The following is a 24,171-nucleotide window of genomic DNA, read 5'->3' on the forward strand; positions in this document are numbered from 1 at the left end:
AAGTAACGCTGATGCGTGTTCAGAGGCACGGATACGTTTTTAAAAAAATGTATTTTAAATACACACGTGATGAAATTACTACCAAAGGCAAACGATTCGAGCGCTGAGACAGTTTATTACATATATTTACATGCCACGAAAATCAAGCAAATCGCATATTTACAGCATTCATTCTCTCCATGAGCAATCGCCTGCTCACCACGAATATTACATTTTAGAAAAGTGGTACGACCTGTTTAGGCTGCCTGTAGAGCACTTTCAGAGGATGGTACATCCCAAGTACAAAACACAGGGAAAGACCAATGACACTAATAGAAATTGATTGAAGTGTAACTGCATGTAACACGCACCGGTTGACAGTTACAAATGGGCCACAGTGTCCTTGCACTGTAGGCAATACACACTGAACATAAACCTTATTACAGTCCCAAGGCTCGCCGTTACTGTCGCCAGCGACAACAGAAACATGCCACACGATGTCCTTGTTGTAGGTGCACAGTCCAGGAAATAGGACCTCAAACTTCTTGGGCACGTCTATGGGCATTATTATTTCATCAATAGGCAATGCTGCCTAGATCCAAAGCAGGCTACATCTTATGGGCCATGCAACCGAGAAAGTGCCAAGTACCATAAAAACAAAGAAACGCCGAAAGCCCTCGCTAAAACATACGCATGTTCTTTGGCACAAGCTAGGACTGCATGTCACTCCACATGTAGCTTGCTGGGATCTGTGAACTTTGATGTCAGGATGTAGAACAATGATGGGAAGGGGACGACGGCGAGGAGCGCCCAGTGGAATGCTGGATCTCGCAACTGGGTAATGGCGATGATTCCGTAGGCGTGGAGGAACCAATGGCCGATGAGAATTGTCAGGTTCCGCAACTCCTTCAGAGTTTGTGAGAACAGAGAACACATGGACTGAAAGAGACAAACAAAGGAGAGTGTGAGATAAATGAATGTGGCCATACTACAACTTTTGCAGAAGCTCTGTTAAAAAGCAACTGCAACAAAATCTCACTTGATCTCAATTTGTTAAAAACATATAGTAGTAGATATCAGCAAAGCAGTAATTGTAGCAAAGCCGCTTAGGCTATCAATCACACAGATTTATCATCAACAGCACTCAGATAGCCCCGTCACAGCTGACAGGCATCCCTCTCATCTACAACGCCTAATTAGATATGAATGTGAACGGAATATGTGACACCCATCCACATCTCCCTAGAGGTGTTCTGTACACAAACATGCCACCATGCCGATAAAGCAAATATGACATGTATCTCAGAATTTGGAGCTGTCCCAATAGCGTTTTTTGCCATTAGAATATGCCAACGAATGCTGGCTCTCCTGTAATCGAGAGTAGATGTAAGCATAAAATGGCAATCGGCAAAGCAGATTGGTTGGGTATGATACCAGCCACAATATTAAAATGGGTGTAGTCCACGTTCGCAACAGCACACCCCACCACATCACACCGCCCCACCCCATACTGTGCACTGGTTCATATGGACTCTGCCCAGGTAGAAGAAAAGCAGCTGTAGGTGGCATGACCAGCAACGAAATACGCTAAGGAGACAGAGTGCACTGCCCAGCTAGAATAAGAAAAGTGCCTGAAGGAGGTGCCACGCAGCGTGGCGACATCTCTCGAGGCAATGCAAAACCCTCATTTTGGAACTCACGGACAGCTGGTGTTCAAATGAGCACAGGCAGGCAACCCTGTCTCAGTGCCAAAAGATGACAGTGAAGTGTATGCTGCCCTGTATCTGCCTTTTGAACGTTGCTATTGTATGTGACAAATAAAGGTTCAGCATACTAGAAGTTACAGCTTGAGTGATATCGTGAACAAACATTAGGAAGAACTTGGAAGCAATATTTTTTTTAACCTGTTTGGGCAGTAACTAGGGTGTGTAATGTGGTCCTGTACAAAGGGTTGGGGGCCAGAGACCGCATATTCTAAAGTTTTGATTGGTTGCCCGTATGTTCTCGCTTGAGTGCCCGGATAACGGCTCTGGCTTTTGGCTCAAGGTCACTTGAAGATCACTGACAATGGGAGCTAAAAGCATTTCATGCTCAAAACGTCTTGTGTAAGTACAGCTGCATGCAACACACACTGTGTGTGAAGCAGCAAGCAAGTAAGTTGGTTTTAATGAGGCCAAGTGTGGGTTCTGTGTTGCTTCCAGTAGGCAGCAACAAGGTGTTTTCTTTTTCCAGTTTGATACAGAAAATATAATTTTTGCAATTTGTTTCAGATGGGACACCCACTCACATTTCCCACAAAAGATTTTGTGCTGAGCCTGCTCAGTGGTTGCCCTACCACTACAAATATTTTTTTTTTTGCCACGCAAAATTTTGCTTCAGTTCGCCTTTAAGAAAGGCAGCAACATACATTTGTTGTTTGACTCATTTAATGTTTAATGTGCAATGAAAAAGAAGTACGAAAAGACCACAGTGCTACCAAATAGCATTCTTTGACATGTGCACCCTGCCAAACTGACTTGCATTGTTTGTATCGGCAAGCAGTACGTGCAGACTGTATAAACTCCTGGTCTGTCAATAAATTTAGCTCATTTGGCATTTCTGTCTGAATGCTGTGTGTTGCACCCGAGAAACACAGCCTCGGCAGGCACCCAAGAGATGCCTCTTGCCTTCGTTTGCTCTGCGAGTGTATGCACCTGGATTATACTTGCACCTAGTGATATACAAAGGCAAGTGTTTCCTACAATGCAAACTGTACTCTGTCCAATACCAAACTGTCTTAGTTCCAATAAACAATAATCACGCACTGTCTGTGACTCAAGGCACCGAGACAGTTGATGGTCAACAGTCACTTTGCATGTGAGAGTTGTTGAGTTCTAGTGTTTTTCAGCCTTAACCATTTGAATTATGGCTTTCAGTGTGCGTAATGCAGGCAAAACGTCAAATTACCCTCACAAAACACAAGATTAATGACCAGGTGCCATTCCCACACAAGTTTCTACAGGACACATGGCAGTGTGCTCACCTGATCAAGCCTGAATGCAAAGTGAGAAGCCATGGACACCACGGACAAAATTATCACGATGTATGGAAATGCGTAATCTGGAACAGAGATGGCAATCAATAACTGATGCAGCATTAGCCCTAACCGGCAACACATAACTTCAGGACGGTGGTTATCAAACTGCCTCAATTTGAACCAATATGTGATGCAACATTAGCCCAACCAGGTACACAGTATGTAACGAAGGTGATTATCAAAATACCTCAGTTCAAGGGGAAAAAAATAAAAGAAATACTGATCTATGTATGCAACGTACTGTGAAAAGGCAACGTGTCGATACAGGCCACAATACGTTTGCACAGTGCATCAACTGCAATTGATAGTGTCACTGACGCATACCAGCCTAAGGTCTTTCATTGCATTAACACATGTTGTATACAACAGAATTATGTAAAAATATTAAAATTCCTGGATCGGTGCACATTTGAGTGCATGGAGGGTCAAACACAGCAAATTTAGCAAAAACTCGCTACAATCAAGATGAAATTTGTGGGGATGTGCGAATCTCCCGCGTGCCCTGATATGTTGTCTTCTCGCATAGCTCCTGTCTCCTGTAATCCGGCTTCGCCGCGTGGCTTTACTGTGGCGGTCGGTATGCTTGCAGGGTAGTACGAGAGATGGTGCGAGTGTTGCTCTGCTAACGTTAGCTAACGGCGGGGTTACTTGGGTGCAAAACGGAGAAGGCTCTTCCTCTTTGGCTCAGGATCGGCAAGCGGCGCAGACGTTCAGCGCGTGCGCCGATCCATGCTTCTGCGAAACCGTCTCGCGAGGCCTACCCCGGAATGGACGAACACAATCGTTCGAACGCGCCACCGTTCGCGTGACTGTACGTGCGAACGACCAGGCGTTGGTGTTCTGCATAGGGCAAACATATTCGCTCATTATCCGGTCGCGGTGAGTCGGACTTCCGCGATTTGTCACGCGCCCATCAGCATGTTTTGTGGATAGCAACTCGGCTAGCAGGCATTAGTCGGTGAACGCAATAAGTGCCCTTGTGATTGTTTGCACAAATGTGTTGTCGTTCGTTTGTCCCAAGAGCATGGGTGAGAACCCCACAAATTAGAAGCCAGTGTAGTAGCATCGACGTCGAGGAAGATAAGGAGAATGGTGGCTCGCTAGGGACAGGCCATTGCCTAGGAAGCGAAGCGTGTATGTGGCTCCGATCACAAGCAAGCAGCACGAGGTGGCTGGGAGAATTATCCATCGAGGAATGACTGTCAGCCAGGGCCTTCTGCTCAGTAAAAATATACTCCTGTTTATTGTGGCTCATCGTCATCACTGATTTTTCACGCCACATCAGAATTACTTCGTTATATCTATTACTGCATTATAACTATTGTTCATGCTCACAGCCAACATTGTTCGTTAGAGGGTGGTGGGTTGCAGTGAGTTAAAGGGCCCCTGAAACGGTTCGGACAAATTTTGTAGACGCGTAGGGTACAGCTTAAGTAGAACATTCGCACCACAATTTAAGTGAAGCGTTACGTATTATTGGAGCTACAAGCGATTACAAGTTACCCTCCTCCGTAGCCATGCTTTTCCTTCTCAACTCGTTCGTCGAGCGATCGAGGCTAAGCTCCGCCTTCACTAGTTCTGCGCCACGTTGCGTCATCACATTGTCCACTTCCGGTTGTTTTGGAGCCCGCCCCCACCCGTGAGAAACATCTCCACTAGCCGCTTGGCCGTCGACCCCAAGCGAGAGCTATCGAAGCAGCGTGCATTGCGAGCATTCTGTCGTAGCGCCGACCGTGTCTCGTATTCCGGTAATCACGCACTACCTGAATATTTCGACGGAACGGTGGAGGCATAAACTCAAGCTGATGAAGGAACTTTAGCGTAGACGTATGTGAGCTGCCTGATCGGTCTCCATGGTCCAGCCACCCGTTGGCGCAGAGCTTCACCAGCCAAAGAAAGAGCTAATATTGCTCTAACTAAGTGTAAAACATTTTAAACGTTTACAAAAACAACGTGTTAACGATTACACTCCTGCGAAAAATTTACGCCAGCAGCAAAGAAAGAATACATTTTGTTACTGCTACTGTGTGTGGTTGAGCTCTATGCCACCAGGTGGCTGCACCATGCAGGCCATTCACATTTGCGCTTCTGTTCATGCAATGAAACGACACGCAAGGGGACACGGCCAGGCCTTGCCCCCTTGCGCTTGCGTTTACCCTAATACCGGACTCGCGAGGCGCTATTGCGTTAGTAATCTTCCGGTGTAAAGTGACCGCTGCAATCGCGCAAATCCTGGCGCCCATCGGATAGCAGCTGTCCAATGCGCTGCAGCCAGTCCGCTTGTCTACTGGCTTGCAGAAGGACACGATGTCGCAGCTTGACATATTGCCAGTCGCTACGTTTGCAGTTCACAACGCAACAAAGTCGAATCATAGCGCTCGCGAAAAGACAGACCGGCATTGACTGCGAAGCTCTCGTCAAAGATGGAGTAAGTTGTAACACAAGCAGACGACACTTGCAGTGTGCCGGAAGTGCTTAAGTGTACTGAAAAATTGTTCTTGTGCATTCTCTTTATGTTTCTTTCTTTTTATAAAAACAAATTAACTAACATTCCAACTATTACGAACATGATTTGTTTACCATAAAGTTGGAAAAATGATCGATCACGCGCCCTGGTCAGCCAATCGGATAGCTCGCCCCACTGACGTCATATGGGTGATTTCGGTCATATGGGTAGCGGCGGCTTAAAATTCCGCCGAGCACTGGGCTGTGATCGGCAGCGATGTGCATTTTTAAAACCTTATAATAAATTACACGCTTTACGCGGAGCACTTAGATGTGTCAATTAATGATCAGAAGGACCTAATCTAACGACTCAGTACGTTTGTAGAAAATCATCAAAATCGTTTCAGGGTCCCTTTAACAAAAGCCCCCAATGCTTTGCAAAAGGACCTAAAAAAATTATTTTCTGCTGCATCTTTGTCAGCGAGTAGACTAGTTTCTCTAATATAGCTGTGAACGCCAATCCACCTTTGTCGCCATTGGGTGCACAGATGTAGAGGCACTACTTATCTTATCAGTGCACGAAATCAGAAGCTGATAAGTGATAAATAACGCTGATAAATCAAACGGACATGGAAAATGAGAGCAGATGCCATATTTTGTAATGACCCTTTTCATTTTCCCCTCTTCTTAATGTCAGTTGCAACCAGTGGTCGATTCCTGCAATAAAGGCAGCGCTCTTTCCTTTCGAGTTAAACAATGGAACAGAGTGTTATGAAATGCGATACCAGAGCACAAAAACCCCTTGACTGCATGCACAGCAAGGTTAGTGCAGCCACAGTCGGGCAATACAGCACGCACCAAAAGCATGCGTCATTCGTGTGCTGCAAGCCACGCACTGTTCTGTTTATGTTTCATTATGGCATCAACTAAGAATAGATTGTTGCTATGCCTCTTTATACAAAATTTTCGCTTTGATTGTTGAGAGGAGGCTTGAAATGCATAGGTTCATATGGGAAATTCAAGGGGAATTTGGATTACTTCATTTCACTTATTGGTTCATTATAACCAGTTTTGTTACAATGAGTTTTTCACTGTAGCTATTCAGGTGGTCCAGATTATTACCTGGTGGTCTATTGTGCTAACAGAATGGCCATCAAGGGAAGAGAAGCACAGTTTCAACGGCAGATAATATAGCGTACAGTCGACTTCCATTAATTGGACCCTGACAGGACCAACGAAAGTGACAGAATTATCCAGCGGGTCAACTTAAACAAGATGCGGAAAGAACACCAGAACGAACAGCTTACTTATTTGACAGTATATTTCAGAGCCCCCGAATTAAACAGGTGTCCACTTTCTATGTGTCCAAAGTAGAAAACTAACATAGAAATGGCATTAAAGCTCCTAAACAAAGTAGAAATCTAATGTGCACGAAATTTTTTAAGACGGCAGCCAATTTAGAGTCCGCTTCGCCACTCTTTTTAACATCAGCCTTGCCGCATTATAGCTGTATTATGTAGTAAAACATGAACGCCGCGAAGGCAGTTTCGGTTTCGTATCCAATTGCACCGTGCAGGCAATTTTCACCCAGTTTTCTTGCAAAACAAAAGGCATGCGTTATAATCAGGTAAATAGTGTAATCACATCTCGTGTGCGACCAGTATTAATTGAAAATCTTCCTAAGGCGGGCTGAAAACACATGTTTTCGACAGGAGATGACATGCGTTCAACGCGTTCAGTGTTCCCTAAGGTCAATTAAGACGGACACTGCCACTAAAGGGTCATTATTGGGGTCACCATAGGGGTCAGATGCGTGTGTGCTGACTGGTCAAGTCTGAATTACTCAGCGAATACCAATTTTAGGATCGAAATAACCAACATTCAGGCCCATAGAAATGCATGGGCACCGGCCAAGACTTTTGGTCGGGATTGAATTAACCAGAGTTGAATTAACGAAAATCTACTGTGTTTGCTTGATCCTGATGCACTTTTTTTCTGATGTACTAAGCAATGACATGCACATTAGATTTGAGCACAAAATACAAGCTATACTAAAACAGTGACAAGCTATTGTCATTAGAAATTTCTGTAATGCAATCCAATCCACACCGCTGCAGCTGTGGCAGCTTTTTGCCTACCTCATAAGTTTGTTAGGCTGCTATAGTCTGCAAGGCATTTAGAAATGTGGTATCTCAGATCCCATAGACAGTGCCAAAGATGAACATGCTCCAGGTTTTCAAAAGGAATAAGGAGGCCTTATTCCTTATTCCAACAGCAGTTATGAGTGATGTCCGGTCCACTGTAGCTCAGATGCAATAAATTTCTTTTTACAAGTGAGCAGAAATTTCCATTATTCCCTCGTTTATCATGAATAATTGGCGAGTGAACAATCAAGGACTCTGCATCTTTAATTGAAATATGAAAGCTGCATGGTATGGTAGAGAGCATTTCCTTTTTGATTTCTGGTTTCAATTATCAGGTGTGCATTACGATTGAGTGAATACGGTAGATGGTGTGATGACATAAGGAGACGTTCAGGCACACGATGGCCTAGGCTGACAGGGGTAAATGGATGTCACAGGGAGAGGCTTTTGCACCACTGAGGACCTAAATAGACTGATGACGATAACGGATATGGGGATAGTGTTCGTGACTGTGGTGATGATTGTGATGATGGCCATGTTCAGCTGGAACAACACACAATGCACCCATGCAGTCCCGCCTAGTTAGTCACCATCAATATCATTTTCAAGAACACTTTGAGTGCAAAACAAACAGGGACGAAGAAAAGTAGCAACACAAGGATGAGCGCTTTGATGTTCGCTTTGCTTGGTCTTCGTCCCTGTTTGTTTTGCACTCAAAGTGTTTTTAAAGGGACCCTGAAACGATTTTGACGATTTTCTACAAACATACTGAGTCGTTAGATTAGGTCCTTCTGATCATTAATTGACGCATCTAAGTGCTCCGCATAAAGCGTGTAATTTATTATAAGGTTTTAAACATGCACATGGCTGCCGATCGCAGCACACTGCTCGGCAGAATTTTAAGCTCCCCCTACCCATATGACGGAAATCGCGCATATGACGTCAGTGGGGCAAGCTATCCGATTGGCTGACCAGGGCGCGTGACCGATAATTTTTCCAACTTCATGGTAAATAAATGATCTTCGTAATAGTTGGAATGTTAGTTCATTTGTTTTTATAAAAAGAAAGTAACATAAAGAGAATGCACAAGAACAATATTTCAGTACACAAGCACTTCGGGCACACAGCAAGTGTCGTGTGCTTGTGTTACAATGTACTCCATTTTGACGAGAGCTCCATGGTCAGAGTCGGTCTCAGTCTTTTCGCGAGCACTATGATTTGACTTTGTTGCCTTGTAGACTGAAAACGTAGTGACTGGCAATATGTCAAGCTGTGACATCGTGTTCCTCTGCGAGGCAGCATATGAGCAAAGTGGCTGCTGCGCATCGGACTGCCGATATCCGATCGGCGCCAGGATTTGCGCGTTTGTGGCCGTCACTTTACACCGGAAGATTACTAACGCAATAGCGTTTCGCGAGTCCGGTATTAGGGCAAACGCAAGCGCAAGGAGACAGGGTCTGGCCGCTTGACTGTGCCGTAACGGGATGAGCCATGAGATGAGCAGAAGCGCAAATGTGAATGGTCTGCACGGTGCAGCCACCCGGTGGCACAGAGCTCTACCATACATACACAGTAGCAGTAACGAAGTGTATTCTTTGCTGCTGGTGTGTATATTACGCAGGAGTGTAATCATCAACACATCTTTATAAATGTTTAAAATGCTTTACACTTGGTTAGAGCAATATTAGCGCTTTGTTTCGCTGGTTAAGTGCTGCGCCAACGAGTGGCTGGACCGTGCAGCCCGATCAGGCTGCTCACGTACATCTACGCTAAAGTTCCTTCATCAACTTGAGTTTATGCCTCCAGTCATTTGCCAAAATGACCAGCTTGCCTGTGGTTACCGGAATACCAGACACATTCGGTGCTACGACAGAATGCTCGCAACGGACGCTGCTTCGATAGCTCTCGCTTGTGGTCGACGGCCAAGCGGCTAGCGGAGAGGTTTCGCGCGGGCGGGGGCGGGCTCCAAAACAACCGGTAGTGGACGATGTGACGTCGCATCATGACGCAGAACCAGTGAAGGCGGAGCTTAGCCCCTATCGCTCGGCGAACGAGTTGAGGAGGAAAAGCATGGCTAGGGAGGAGGGTAACTTCTAATCGCTTGTAGCTCCATTAATACGTAACACTCCACTTAAATTGTGGTGCGAATGCTCTACTTAAGCTGTACCCTACGTGTCTACAAAATTTGTCCGAACCATTTCAGGGGACCTTTAAAAATGAATCTGTTCCAACTAGGTCGACTGTTATGCATCAGTATCAATCTATTCCATGTACACTGCAGGATAAAAGCTGCTCTGAAGAAATTTCCAATGGACAACTTTAGAAAGTGGCACACGCGCTCAAGCGGCTGCCGGTAAAGCATTACAGGAATCTTCAGGGAAGGTGCTCTGTCATCTGTTTCACTTGCAGCCACCCATGTAGGGTGTGCCCAGTCTAACTGGAGCCATGCCTTTCCTGAACTGCCTTGGTCAACTATAGCACAACAAATTACACAGCAGGTAAGTGCAAACAAAGGTAAGTGCAAACCGAGTGGCCACAAAATGCCATACGGATACTGCAGCCATCACATCTTCCGCACAGTCAGAGCGCCGTGTGCACTCGTGCTTTGGCCCCTGCTTTTTGCCTGTTGGGTATCTGCAGCGAAGTTCGCAAGTCATGACCTGCTGCTTTTGCCAAATCCACGAAATGCGCAGCCACGACACACTGAGAAGACAGTGGCACGTCATCAGAGCATGAAGTTTTACGTACACTACTAAATCGTTGCATTTTGGCTGTCCGTATGCACGAAGACATTCCAGCCGCAATCATATTTAAAGTGATTCAGTGCATAAACAGTTTCTTGTGGGGCTGTTCAACATGTGTTATGCACTAGAATACGCTTCATGCTGATTAGAATATCAAAAATGTTATTTTTAATGGATACCTGTGAATGTGTCTTTCAAAACGTTTTGACAAGTTGCCGGGGGCCAGCGATGGATTGCGCATAAACATTTCCTGCCAATGGTGCTTACTTCGAAAAGTGTGCTGACGAATATGCCTTGGTGTATAATATCAACAGCGACGAGGTTCGCGCGAGTGTATTTTTCATCTTCAAGAGCATGCACGAGCACAGTGTTTCACTAAACGCTGTGCAACCACTATTGATGGCAGCAGCCGTCCAACAATGTTTACAAGCCTTTCACACGTTTCGCGGGCAGACAACTTCTAAGAAATTTCTTAACAACGGAGGTTGTGTCAGCAAGTGTAGACAAAGAACCCATGAAAAAAGAAAGCGTCGGCTGCTGCACTCACACATTTCCGCGCCTAGGGCCAGCTTGTGCAGATACAGCACGAGACATCTCGTGCACATCGAAGCGCGAGTTGGCTTGCATCACAACAGTCACTTGCAGAAACCAATAAGAGCACGCGGTATTCTGGGCGCTTCAATGATGCTTCGATGGCGAGCTTGGTGAGCGGGCTCATTGCGGCACCCCACGGTGGCCGCGGTATCTAGCTGCGCAGCACATGGCTACCAAAACTGAAACTGACCCTCAAAGTTCTTATAATTTTCTTGGCGCTACAGGTGGCGCTAACTTTCCTAAAGTCGTCCATTAACCCTGTCTTATGCCAGATGGCAAGCCTGCAAGTTTCCTACTCTAATCACATCACCTAATCCTCTGCCCTCCTCGACTAAACTTCCCTTCTCTTGGCACCCATTCTGTAACTTTCTTTGAGAGACCATTGGTGTATGCTGTGTTTCACTACAAGCGAACTGTTACTCACACAGCAGCCCGCCCATAGTGGCATGAATGAGGCCCAATGCAGGAATGGCGTACATGGTCAGGAAGACTGACTTCTTTCCCTGACCAGAGAAGACCTTGTAGACTAGCAGGGGCCGCAGGAGCAGCAAGGATGCCAGGCAGAGGCCGTAGAAAACAAAGATCATCGAAAACCTGCGTGGCAAGAAAAGAAGTGGCGGTAGATGGAGACTTTAAAGGGAGGAAGGCTATGTTAGGCCAGACAAGCAGATTACACTGTGTGATACTAAATGGGTCAGTCTTACTGTGGGCAAAGGATTGGTGAGCCAGAAGGTATGCAAAAACGGAAGGCAGGTGGCGCCACCACCTTTCAATTCTTATAACTTCCCGTAATGTTGTTAGGAGGCGGTTCTTTGCAGCTAGGTCCGTACGGTGAAAGAAATCTGGGGACGTTTTGCTGAAGAATCTTGCTTCTAAATATGCTTTTGCCTAGGTACCACCATAGTACGAGCACATACTTTGCTCCCTTTGTCTCTAGCCGAGCTGCATTACGCAATATAGGATAAATACTCGGGAATAAGCTGTTCCTGAATTTGTCTTTCACGGCATAGCGGTCGCAGCACCGCACTCATGATTGGGAGATCCATAGTTTTCTCCTTTTTTAAATACTTCTGCATTATTATATCATTTTCCCCTTTGACTTCTGCAGTAGGTGTTCTTTTCCTGTGCTAAACCGCCAGGCCTGACACAGAAGGTTCCCGCAAAGGGGAGCGAAGCAACCTGGCACAAAGCACGAGTGAGGCCTTAGGTAGGTTCCGCTTCAGCGGCCACAGACCAATGAATAATGGCATGTTGTTACTGCAAATTAGTTTGGTTCTAAAATATTCATTTGCCGGTTATACTGCAGTTCTTATTCGTGGCTGGGTGGCGCATATGCAGAGTGCCTACATGGCGCGTACACCTCTCCTTGCCGCCGGCCCTGGCACTGCTATGCGGCAAACCTTATGCCGCGTGTGCCCAGTGACACAGGCCTACCACTTGTGACAAAAAACTTACGCTTCAACATTACGAACTCCATAACAGCCACTATGATCCCATTTAGATGGAAGTTTAAGCGACGGTTAAATGGAGCAATGCACATAATCGTCCGTAGTACTTAGGCAAAGGCCCTTTTAGAAGTAAGATTCCCCAGCAAAATGTACCCAGATTTCTCTCACTGTACATCCTCTCTACAAAGAACAGCTCACATGTTTCTGACAGTTTCTGCTTGCGTGTCAAGAGAGATGAATAATGCCCACTCACTGCCTGACCCTGAAATTAGGAGACGAATTGCATTATAACGAAGTCGCATCAGACATGAAAATACCTACATTATATTCTAAACTCATTATAACATACATTCATTACATGTTGGTATTGGTGAGAAACATCTTAGATTTACATCCACTAAATTCAATAATTGGTCAGGCCCATGTTTGTTATATATATCAAGGTTCAACTCAAATCAAAAAGTAACAGGTAATTAATTAGTTGTGCTTGCCACAGGTCTGTTTGGCTTTTCAAGGCTCCTATATTGAAAAGAATGTTAATTGTTCTGACAGAATCACCTGCCTGCTTGGGCCATTATATTGCAGAAAGAACAATGTCACCAATCGAACCTGGGATACATCACATTTAATGCTGAAGAACTTTGCTGACATTCCTTACTTTGCTTTGCTGATGTTGCATTAAAAGGAAGCTGAAGCACTTTTCCAAACAAGTGTGCTTGCAGCAAGTTATTATACTTATTCCTCCACGAATACAATAATCACCACTTAACAACCCTTCTGAGTCATCAAACAAGCAGCAGAGGCTGGGGGGTGCCGCGAAATGGATAATGGGCTCTAATTGGCAGAGACAGTCACAATGTCATTCCAGGTATGGCCGAGGTGCCTGGTTCAAATGCGCTGCTGAACGCCTTGCTTTTCTCACATTGAAATGTTCTCTCTCTCTCTGCACTACATCCTGCGCAAACCAGAATGCAAGACATTTTGTCATTGAAGTGGGATTTCTATTTTGTCTAGAGTTTCTCACTGCCATGTTCACACTCAAATAAGTGAACCGTGAACATGGTTATAGTAGTTTGGACTGCAGTGCAGTGAAGCATGGTTCAAGAAAGAGTAAAACACTAGGCCAATTTCCACTTTGGAAATGCTCATTGCCGCTATTTTATCTATCCTAAAGTCAGCCCTGTTCCTTCTGCTGGACAAAGGCAAGGCCGCAAATGTCTGTATGCAAAGACGCAGCTGGGATTCCCATGCATTTACACGACTGTTCGCAGCATGTCAGATTCAGGGACGAGACTCCTCAAGTGTGCGCGCTTTTGAACAGCTATATCATAAATGCACTCTTCACCATACTTATTATAAAATGCCTGCGATACTTCTTTTGCATAGTTGTCTTTGCTTCTGCTCAAAATAATTTTCTCTCTCAATCACAGTTCACGCCCACAGATATTAAATTAATAATACGCAGCAACAGACACACAATCTGTCATCCAGCGTAGGGTAGCATTAAACCACAAGGGAAGCCGATATGGGTTTCTTTCTGAGAAAACCACATGGGTTTCCTTTGTATCTTCCTACTGCTCTCAGCTGGATGAAACTTCTCCCTTTCGTAAAACTTCCTCTGCCCTTTGGATTTCCGCAGAACTTTGCCAGATCCACAGGTGCTTGCACGTGTCTGTGTGTAATTTTCCGTCCTGTTCTACCATGGCTTCCCCAGGAAAGTGATCAACCCCAATTGGTGTACTGAAGCTCCCTTTGTGCTCACAGCGGGTAGACGGCCTCCTGGGTGCAGCGCAGGGTGTGCTTGTACCCCGGCGTCGGGTTGTGCAGCAGGGTGTACCAGTCTGAGAGGCGCTGCACTCGGCACGTGTGGAGCAGCACCTGACCCACGGGGGGCGTTGTGAGGAGCGTCACCACCGCCGCCAGCACCGTCTCGAACAGGGCGCATGCGTGGAGTGCGAGCACCTCGGGAGTGAAGCTGCGGGAAAGGCAGATGACACGAAACACACATCGGGAGTTTTTCAATGCTGGGTCTCATCACTTCTTTTCAAACGACGCACAACTCTGCACCCCTGTCTCTCTCTTCTACCTCACGGACAGCACACACTGAAATACCTTTTATTAAGACATGTTGGTTCTTGCTGTGACTAAGGTGAAAGGACACAATTAACAGGACATGGCAGGTGAATGCTTAATCAATCTTGAGTATTACATTACTCTTTTAGAAACCTAGCAACATTTGTTTAGTGCTAACAAAAGACAGTTGTACATAGTACAGTGAGTGAAAGAGAAGCACAATCCTTCTACAGTTCAAAGCACTCATTATGAACTTGGTCCCTCATGCAGCTTCGTTGGGTCTCTTCAATTTGCCATTCCACACTGCCCACGACTGCCCGAGATGCTGCGTAAGCCTATGCTCATTGGCTGAAATCAAATGCCTCAAGCCGTCCTGACCAGCCTGTGAGGACAAATTGAAGAGACCTACTGGCAATCTCAGAGGCCATGCTCCATCATGCTCTGATAGGAAGTGCCACACTCCCATAAAAACCACCAACCATGTGGTGTGAAGGGCACCACACTGACAGCGAGTTCCATATGAATTTACTTTCACATGGAAATGCAATGTAAGCGGCATGCTTGTTGTCAGCGATTGTCTAACTTACCAAGTATAGACGGGACACGTTACGTGATGGGAATCGCTAATGCACTGTCAGAGTGGCAGTGCCGATTGTATCCTACATTTATGTCATTTTGTTGCTTAGAAGAGCTCCGTTTTTTGTTTTTGGTAGAAGTGTCACTCTGGACACTTCATAATTCTAATGTATCACTCTAGTATGTCTTAATGTTTGCATATAGTGTCTCTTTATCATGGTTCTCACACGAAATCAAGCAGAACACCTACCTTCGGCGACGCATGGTCTTGTCAATGATGTACCACTCGACCACCAGCAGCAGCAGCGCCATGAAGCCCAAGTAGAGCCAGTCGTAGAACTGGGGCAAGTCACTACATGGCAAGCACAGCTTGCTCTCATGAGAAACCCGGAATCCACGAGGACAGGCCTGAGGATGAGTGCACCAGGTACTTATGCCAAGGAGGTAAAAGTGACCGACCAGTTGGGTGGCACTATTAAACTGCTACCAACCGATAAACAGTTGCTTTTTACAAGACTCCGGACAATGCAGCTTGTCACATACGGAATTTTGCATAAAAAATTCCAGAAAAAATTACGTTAATGTGATCAGCACAAAAGCAATCTAGCTACGCATTTTTTTTTTCCCTGCCGAAAGGTGTCACGTATGAAACGTGTAATGCAGCTAGATTCTTCCCTTGCGCTTCTGTCTAGACACATAGTGCCAGCCAACGGCGCTACTACAAAGTCCACGCATGGTGCATGCCTGAATATATATGATGCAGGTTTGATTACAACCAGCACCCAATGGCATATACCCAGCGATGCAAGTTGGTGTGAAAGAGGTTCATCAAAGAGTGGAACATACCTATGGTCGAGTAAAGCTTAAGAAAGGAGAGGCCCCGCCCGGATGACCGAAGCGCGGCAGCCGATTGCTTCTGCAACTAACTAAAGAAATAGTCCCGCTGACGCAACTTGGCTTAGTTCAAAGCGCAGGCTGCCATGTTGTCCATCAGCGGGGTTACCAGCCGGCCAGCTCATGACATCAGTCTAGAGTGCGCGCCCTTTGGCGGAGGCTCAAACGCCTATGAGGGGCAAACGCCGTTACCTTCTAAAGTTGTACCCACTTATAGTGGCACATACCCGGAGACCCAAGTTGGCATGAAAGAGGTTCAATGCAGGCAAACATACCGCAAAATGGTTGAAGTTCCCAAAGAATTCTAATCCCATTAACAGGCGGAAGCGTCAGGTATACATTACCCTTGCGATTGAACTGCTGGCTCATTCGAGCTCGAATTTTGCAGAGAGGTAACATTTTGTGGTGGATGCATTTTAATACCACATTTTGGTGCACTGCTAGCCGTTTCATCCAGAATAAATAAGAAGTATGCAACCGTTATGGCGGTGCCAAACAAAGAGGGCAGGATTTGTGGGAATGGAACCGCATTGCTGTCTGTCACTTTAATGGCAAAGCAAAGCAAACACCACATTTTGCCCATAATCTGCAGCAGGGGTGGCCAAACTGCAGCTTGGGACTCTCTGGCATCTGTACCCACCCCCATCTCCCTCCTTCATATTTCTGCCTCTAAAGACCAGCTTTCTTTGCGCTCTAAAAGAGATCGCACACACGGGCAGCCTAATTTCAAGCTGCTTACTCCATGGGGAAGTACAACGCAGAGGCACAATGATAAATCACTCTTCATGCGAGACATTTGTGCATGGATAAACAGCACGCCTCTTCTTACGTTCTGCAGTCTGTCAGGCTCTTACGTCAACTTTGGAATAATTAAGCATGAACGAACAAGCTTGACAATAAATTAGAGAAATTAATCAACAATGTATTTAAGAAATGAAACACAGCACGTGCACGGCCGACTTCCGTACTCGTCAGTGCCCATCACTCTGTGCATGCACAACTTCTTCCCGAAGTTCCTAGATATAATCCGCGGGAGAGAAGGTAAAAATATTCGCGCTCCAGCTCCTCCTAACCGTGGCTGCTTCCAGAAAGGGGCTCAATCCGAAACATATCTGCACATCAATTTTAACCACTTCCGAGGACTACATCAGGCGCGCGCAGGAGTTTGTACACGTACCCCACAATCGCTGTAGGAACCATTGTCGAATCTGATTCGACCGCAGTATAGGCCAGGGCAGTGGGTCCTGGTCCGCTCTGCGCACGATGACAGGAAATTACCCAGGTGCATTTACAAGGCCCGCGAGTTCGAACGGGCAAGGAGATGTCGTAGTTCTTACCGTAGGGATAAATGTTCTGCATGACGCAGCAAGCTTTGAACGTAGGAACGTATATGAAGCGTTTCGTCGGTCGATTTCGCGCTAGCGAAAGTGTACGAACAGCACTATGCGCGTCTGCGAGCAGACGATGAAACGTTCGACACGCATGCTACGTTTGCATTCGACGCATTCAAGCACTGTCACTGCCCAAGAAACAAACTATCTTGTTTATCTGAGATCGGTGCATTTTGTGCGAATTTCTTATAACAACAGAAGTCATCCATTTAAGCAGAAAAGTTTCGTTCTGATGCAGACCTAAAAAGCGCGTTCTCCCCTTTTGCAAGGCCTGGTACCACTACCGTAATGTGCTGATTGGCGCTAGCGTAGGAATACATTTAAAAAAACTAACATTACACATTTGTTTGATAAAATTACATGAAATTAAAACACAGCGACATTATTTTGAAAGTAGTGTAAGCTAAAGTAGAGACAAATACACGTATAATTTAATTGATGAGTTAGTACAGTTAGCTACGGGAAAACAAGATTTGTCATTCATTACTTACGAACGGCATAAATAGGGAGTATGCACTGAAACTCGGCCGCAATGTGGCGCTGCGGTTCCCCGAGCCCGGCGCCATGTTTGTGGTTGTGCCGCAGCAGCCGACGCATGCTTGCAGCTGTGTTCCGTAAGTGTTGTGTGGTGTTCCCTAGCATTTAGGTTTCTCGTGTGTTGCATGTGGCGTTGGTTGTTTGCAATACTGCTGCGTTGGAAGCTTCCTCTACGGATACACGCTGTAAAGACTTGGAAAAGTGCCCACACCGGAGCACGTTGTTGCGCGACAAAAAGTTGCTGTGTACGTCTCATTCGGCGCGACTGCAGTGTAACATGCAACTCAGCGACTACGCAAAGTCGCTGCCTGACCCCGAGCGCAGCAGATACATCATCAAAATCGCGAAATGCGGCGGAGATGACCCGTTGGCGCTGTCCGATGACCACTTTACGAACGATGTTGCTTTTTATCCAAGTGTCGACCGTGCGGACATCAGAGACTATCTAGTCCACGGGACGAGCTTCGTGACGCGGGATCAGCTAAAGAGCTATAAATCCCTGGAGGCTCATAATTACGTCACCAGTGGTCTCGTGGAGCCACCAAGAGTGAAAGTTCGTGATGGCAACGTCGTCGTCGTTGGAAAGGTAGGCTGTACTTATATAATGTACCGCATGTCAGCGGCTTGGGGCATTTTTTCAGTCGTCCAGAAATATAGCGATGGAGCAAGCAATGTATGTGGCGCCCAGTCCGTCGCACTTGTCGCTAGATCGTCGGTGAAGTTGCTGTAATGTTGTTCGTGCTTCATACGCCTGATTTCGTGTTCACAGTGTCTAATCGCGTAAGCTAAACACTGTGATGTATCTTTTCTCCCTGCGCAGGTCCGCCACTCTCAGGCGTTCAGAGATAAGCTGCTGCTGCCGTGGCTGTTGATTAAAGCTGACGGGGAAGTTTTGTGCGCGCACTGTACGTGCATGGCCGGCCTCGGGGAGGCGTGCTCACACGTTGGTGCAGTGCTCTTTTATTTGGAGGCTGTTGTGACACGCCGGGATGGTCAATCATGCACAGATGGGCAAAATGCATGGCTACCGCCTCATCTCGTCAGTCTGGAATGCCGACCGGTGGCAGAGATGGACTTCGCGTCTTCCGCAATGAAAAAACGCCGCCTGGACGACACTGAGGCTGCCCCCCGCGACCCACCAAGTGTTGAAATGCCCAAGCCGAGAGAGGACGAGATGTTAAAGTTTTTCTCGTCATTGAGTAAATCTGAGGGTAGGCCAGCACTTCTCTCGCTTGCCCAAAAATTTGCTGACCCCTACATTCCCTTGGGCTTGAAGTACCCTAAGCTCCTCCTCCGCAATCTGCAAAGGAAGCAGTGCCCAATTTCCTTGGAGGATGTACAGGCAGAATGCCGTAATGTCTTGAGGACCTCTCAATTGAGCCTGATGTAAGTTTCTTCGTCTCTTTGTAGCTTGCTTACAGCCATACCTTGCCAAAAAAACTAATTGTGCAGGTTGTTGTTGTAATGTGCCGTGCATCCATGTGTCAGCATCTGTTCACAATTATAATTTATGCTAAACCTGCACATGCTGCCTGGGCACTTTTCAAATGTATGCAATATTGTCATGAATCTACAACATCCTTAAAGCATTACAGCAAAACTAAAAAACAATCGCAAGGATAAATATTTGTGTTTGTTTGCACATGAATTGCAATTTCCTGCAGGTGTGTGTACTGATCGAGAAGCAGACAAAGGCCCAATCTGCATCTGAGAAGTGGCATTTATTTCGGACTGGACGCATCACAGCTTCAAATGCAGGAGCGGTATTTGCAACTTCATTGACCAAGCCTTCAAAGAGCCTGCTGAAGAGACTGTGCTACCCAGAGCACTGCAAATTCCAGACTGCAGCAACTCAGTGGGGAAAGAAGAAAGAAGCTGCTGGGAGGGCAGCTTACATAGAGGCAATGCAGAAGCACCATCTAGGCTTTAAGTGTGAAATGTCTGGCCTCCACATAAGCATAGAGCGACCATTTCTGGCTGCAACTCCTGATGGCCTTGTACATTGCAATTGTTGTGGAGACGGCCTTCTGGAGATAAAATGTCCATACTCTGCAAAAGATGCACTTATTTGCGAAATTCTAGAGCGGCAACGATCTTATCTTGTAGTTGATGGCAATGATGCAAAGTTATTGAGAAACCATCATTACTTCAAGCAAGTAATGATGCAGATGTTTGTCTGCAAAAGAAACTACTGCGATTTTGTAGTATGGACACAGAAAGATATTTTTATTGAAAGAGTAATGTTTGATAAGGAGTTCTGCAACGAAATTGTGGATAAGTGTGCATTGTATTTTGAACGAGTTCTCCTGCCTGAACTTTGTTTCCGTTATTGGACCACTGCTGCTGAAGAAGTAGTAGTGGAGCAAAGTGCAGGCAGTCAGGATGATAAATATTGCCACTGTCAGCAGCCAGAATATGGAGACATGATTAGGTGTGATGGGAAGCATTGCAGTCGACAATGGTTTCACTTTCAGTGTGTTAATTTGAAGAGGGCACCTAAATCGCGGAAATGGTTTTGTAATGACTGCAAGAAGTCGTAAAAAAAGTATTCTTATCTTATTATGGGGTTTTACGTGCCAAAACCACTTTCTGATTATGAGGCACGCTGTAGTGGAGGACTCCGGAAATTTCGACCACCTGGGGTTCTTTAACGTGCACCTAAATCTAAGCACACGGGTGTTTTCGCATTTCGCCCCCATCGAAATGCGGCCGCCGTGGCCGGGATTCGATCCCGCGACCTTGTGCTCAGCAGCCTAACACCATAGCCACTGAGCAACCACGGCGGGTGTAAAAAAAGTACTGTACATTTACTAGATGCTTTGCACTAAGGACACATGTCAGTCAAATGGTACAACAGAGTCTCACAGGTTGGTAAGTGCGGCACACACAAATACAACCTTGTCAAGTGCGCTGACTTTTATGCCGTTAAGCACCTTCGGCTCCAAAAATTCAGTGGGAAGAGTGCTTTTGAGAATGGAGTACTTGTTCCTGACTAACCCAATAACTCTTTCAACATGAATCCTAACATTTGCTAGCCTACGTGTTGCCTCAACAGAGTATGCAGTAAGCTGCGGCTTCCCTTTAGTGAAGGCTGGGATTTCCAGCTTCGCTCCACACATGCCCACGGCATCAGAGATCAAGAAACCCCTGTCAGCCAGCACAGAGTCGCCAGGTAGCAGGTTGCTAAGAATGCCACACGATTCTGTCAGCATTTTGTCACTGGTACGCCCACCCCACCCTCTTGATATGTACGTAATTACACCTTGTGGAGCGATGCCAATTAAGTACTTCACGGTGTTTGCATGCTTGTACGTAGACCATGTTAATGATCTAGGTTCCATGGCTGAAGGTCTGTCCACAAAGACTTCAAAACAATCCAGAATCACAGCTACTTTCTTGCCAAATGTTTCTTGGAATGCCATTGGCATCGTTCTTTGAAGATCTTCACGTTCTGGCCATTTGATCAGACTGCTGAGCCTAATGTAAGCAGCATCAAGCCACCTTTCTACTGTCCTCGTTACGGTTGACTGGTGAATGCCAAACCTGTAAGATAAAACTGCTGAGTTGTTATGTGCTTTAGTAAGTGTTATTGAAGCTAATGCAATAAAGTTCACCAGCACAAAATGGCTATTGCATGCTCAACTGCAGTTCTGCGTAGTGCAGGAACCTTAATGTTACAAATGAATATAGGTATGGCTGTTGCCCAGAATAAAATACCTGTATGCAAGATCTTGTAACGGGACGTTAAGCCGCAACCTCATTAGGAAAACGACCATTTCCTGAAATTTGCTCAGGCGGTTTCGTAATGTATGCCTTACATGAGGCTCAACTAAGATGTAAACAGCCTCCAAAACTGCATAATTTGGCAGCCCTGTGTAAAAAACAACCATGTCTGGGTTGCTGCGGAGCACATCCCTGTCTCCAGGGGCTGCCTTTGCCAGGCGACTGCGTGCAATATCCAGGTCATGCTGAAGGCGGTGGTTTTCTTCCTCCAGTGAAGAGATGTGGGCTGACAGCAGGTCAGCTGTCACCTCTTTGTCTATCATGCCTGCATGATAAATTGAATGTGTGATGACCATATGAAGGGAAAGCACTGGTGTCAACACAATGTATAATGATGTTACTTGTTTCAGCACCTTTACATGAGGATTTTTATTATTGTAATAAATAATGACCTTGAATCTGCCTGTCAGACTGAACTGTTTGTTATACGATTAGCTTTCAGTGCAAAAGAAACCGCATCCCTAATTTTCACACCCATAATGGTCAGATTGTACTGCACATATCGCACCTACACCAACAATAAGCAAAACGAGAACAAGATGAAAGCCGGAGCCAATGTGCCGACATGTGGACTTGCCTTTCTAAAAGTGACATGTTGCCTTGAAGAAGACAAGTCCACTTGTCGAAATGGCTCCTGATTTCATCCTGTTTTGTTCATCGTGTTGAATTTCCATCTCCCGCATTCCCTGTGTTTTTTCCACACCAACAATATAATTTTTGTTAAATATTTGAAACATTTCCAGCTTAAAGGATTGTGTTTTAATCAAGTACATTGAAGACTTTACGTCTGCTCACACCGCTTCGGCCAAAATCAGGACATGCAGGAACACAGGATTTGCAAGCCCTAGAAACAAAACTGTGCGATACTTGCATGCAGAAGCTTGGTTATTCTGCAGATCCGCTTGCAGGTGGCACTGAGCTGTGGCTAGATTTTCTTGTAGAACTGGACATTCCAAGCATGAAGGCTCCTCGGGAGCTGCAAAATGAAAGCACGCAGAAAGGAAACAAACTAGTTGAAAAAAAGCAGTCTTCAGTGGAACCTTCGCAACAAAACACTTTGCTTGCGTGCGCAAGTCTTAACGGGCTGACTAAATGGTTTCTCCATTTACAAATTATTTTGTGTTGCATCTGCATGCACCGTTATTGTTAACAGCTTCAAACGCAGTATTCGATCAGCTGTGAGAATTCAAAGACAAACGTCCTTGCGCACATAACACAGAAGCCTAAATGAGCAATTGCCATGCTCCAGAGCTCCATACTCTCTTAAGTACGAATGCATAAATGTTTACTTAGCTTACATGCATGGCCTACAAGGTGTTGCATTGCAGTTTGTTCTGATGAGGGGGATTCTTCGTCACCTGCACAAGAAATGAACACTAATTTATGTGAAAGCAAGAGCGTAAACTGGACGTTGCCCCCGGCACCCTCGCCCCCCCCCCCCCCCCCCCTTTTTTTTTTAATGTTGTGCACTGCAGTAAATGCGTGCTGGCTCGCGTATATTAAATTACACAGACGCAGTACACAAGGTTCAATAATGGACAGCTTAAGGTTGGTCCAGTGCAATATGCAAATTAAAGTAGAAGAATGTAAGTGTGAAGTGACGCCTTCGTACTGAAAGAAATCTCCTCGGCCGCCGTTCCTGCAGCGATGGGCGCCGCGTTCGTGCTCGCGCTCTCCGGTCGCTGCCTTAATTCAAAGGCGTTGGCTGCAGAACTCGCGCGCCTTCGTTGCTTGAGTCGCATATACCTGTAAAAAATTAGTTCGATTAGTTCATAATCACTTGTTTGACTGCGTACAAAATTAATTTGCACCTGTCGCTTGCGCTTCTTCCAGCGTGCGTCGTGGACTTGTAGCCGAGATTGAGGCTCGGCGCCCAGTCGGGATTAGCCTCATCCATCAAATAAGCTGGTCGTCCTGAAAAATATAGCCCACTGGTACGTTACAGAGCTGCATGCAAAGAATTGCGCTAAAAAACTAAGCTTTAATGCCGCTGCCGTGCTTACCTGTGATGAAATGCGCCCCGCAAACTCGGTAATGCGTCGCCAATTCGTCCAGGTCTTTGCGACGAATTCTGCTCAGCCACAGAGCTCTGCGCCTTGAAGACAGCTCAGCTGTCCTAAGACACTGTCCTTCTTTGACTTTGGGCACGACATAGAAGCCCAGCGGTTGAAAGTTCTCATCGTTGGGTTTGTTTTTTGACCGGTTGGAACAACCGTAGACGGCGCAGTTCACCATTGCGGCTCGGCGCGCAATAACGTGCTCCGGTGTGGGCACTTTTCCAAGTCTTTACAGCGTGTATCCGTAGAGGAAGCTTCCAACGCAGCAGTATTGCAAACAACCAACGCCACATGCAACACACGAGAAACCTAAATGCTAGGGAACACCACACAACACTTACGGAACACAGCTGCAAGCATGCGTCGGCTGCTGCGGCACAACCACAAACATGGCGCCGGGCTCGGGGAACCGCAGCGCCACATTGCGGCC

General features: G+C 46.1%; 3 protein-coding genes across 3 annotated transcripts; all 3 read right to left on the bottom strand.

Moving 5' to 3' along the window:
- Positions 1 to 95: 95 nt before the first annotated feature.
- Positions 96 to 17,627, bottom strand: LOC126534583 (JNK1/MAPK8-associated membrane protein). Its single transcript, XM_050181851.3, has 7 exons — positions 17,311 to 17,627; positions 17,151 to 17,227; positions 15,330 to 15,487; positions 14,193 to 14,405; positions 11,407 to 11,576; positions 3,002 to 3,078; positions 96 to 918 (listed from the first exon to the last, which is right to left on the bottom strand). Exons 1-7 carry the CDS (start codon positions 17,330 to 17,332, stop codon positions 703 to 705), a joined length of 933 nt encoding a protein of 310 aa, XP_050037808.1. The 5' UTR covers positions 17,333 to 17,627; the 3' UTR covers positions 96 to 702.
- Positions 17,628 to 18,750: 1,123 nt separating this feature from the next.
- LOC140219609 (uncharacterized) lies at positions 18,751 to 21,530 on the bottom strand (the record flags this gene model as incomplete). The annotated part of the gene is made up of 1 exon (XM_072289527.1): positions 18,751 to 21,530. A coding segment is annotated over one exon (768 nt), but the record flags the coding sequence as incomplete, so codon positions are not given.
- On the bottom strand, positions 21,520 to 24,171 carry LOC126534616 (uncharacterized). Its single transcript, XM_055072331.2, has 6 exons — positions 23,688 to 24,171; positions 23,496 to 23,598; positions 23,297 to 23,430; positions 22,983 to 23,042; positions 22,556 to 22,660; positions 21,520 to 21,949 (listed from the first exon to the last, which is right to left on the bottom strand). The coding sequence occupies exons 1-6, from the start codon at positions 23,917 to 23,919 to the stop codon at positions 21,576 to 21,578; spliced, it is 1,008 nt and encodes a 335-aa protein (XP_054928306.1). The 5' UTR covers positions 23,920 to 24,171; the 3' UTR covers positions 21,520 to 21,575.

The sequence above is a fragment of the Dermacentor andersoni genome, chromosome 7 (genome assembly GCF_023375885.2).
Source record: "Dermacentor andersoni chromosome 7, qqDerAnde1_hic_scaffold, whole genome shotgun sequence".
Lineage (NCBI taxonomy): Eukaryota > Metazoa > Arthropoda > Arachnida > Ixodida > Ixodidae > Dermacentor > Dermacentor andersoni.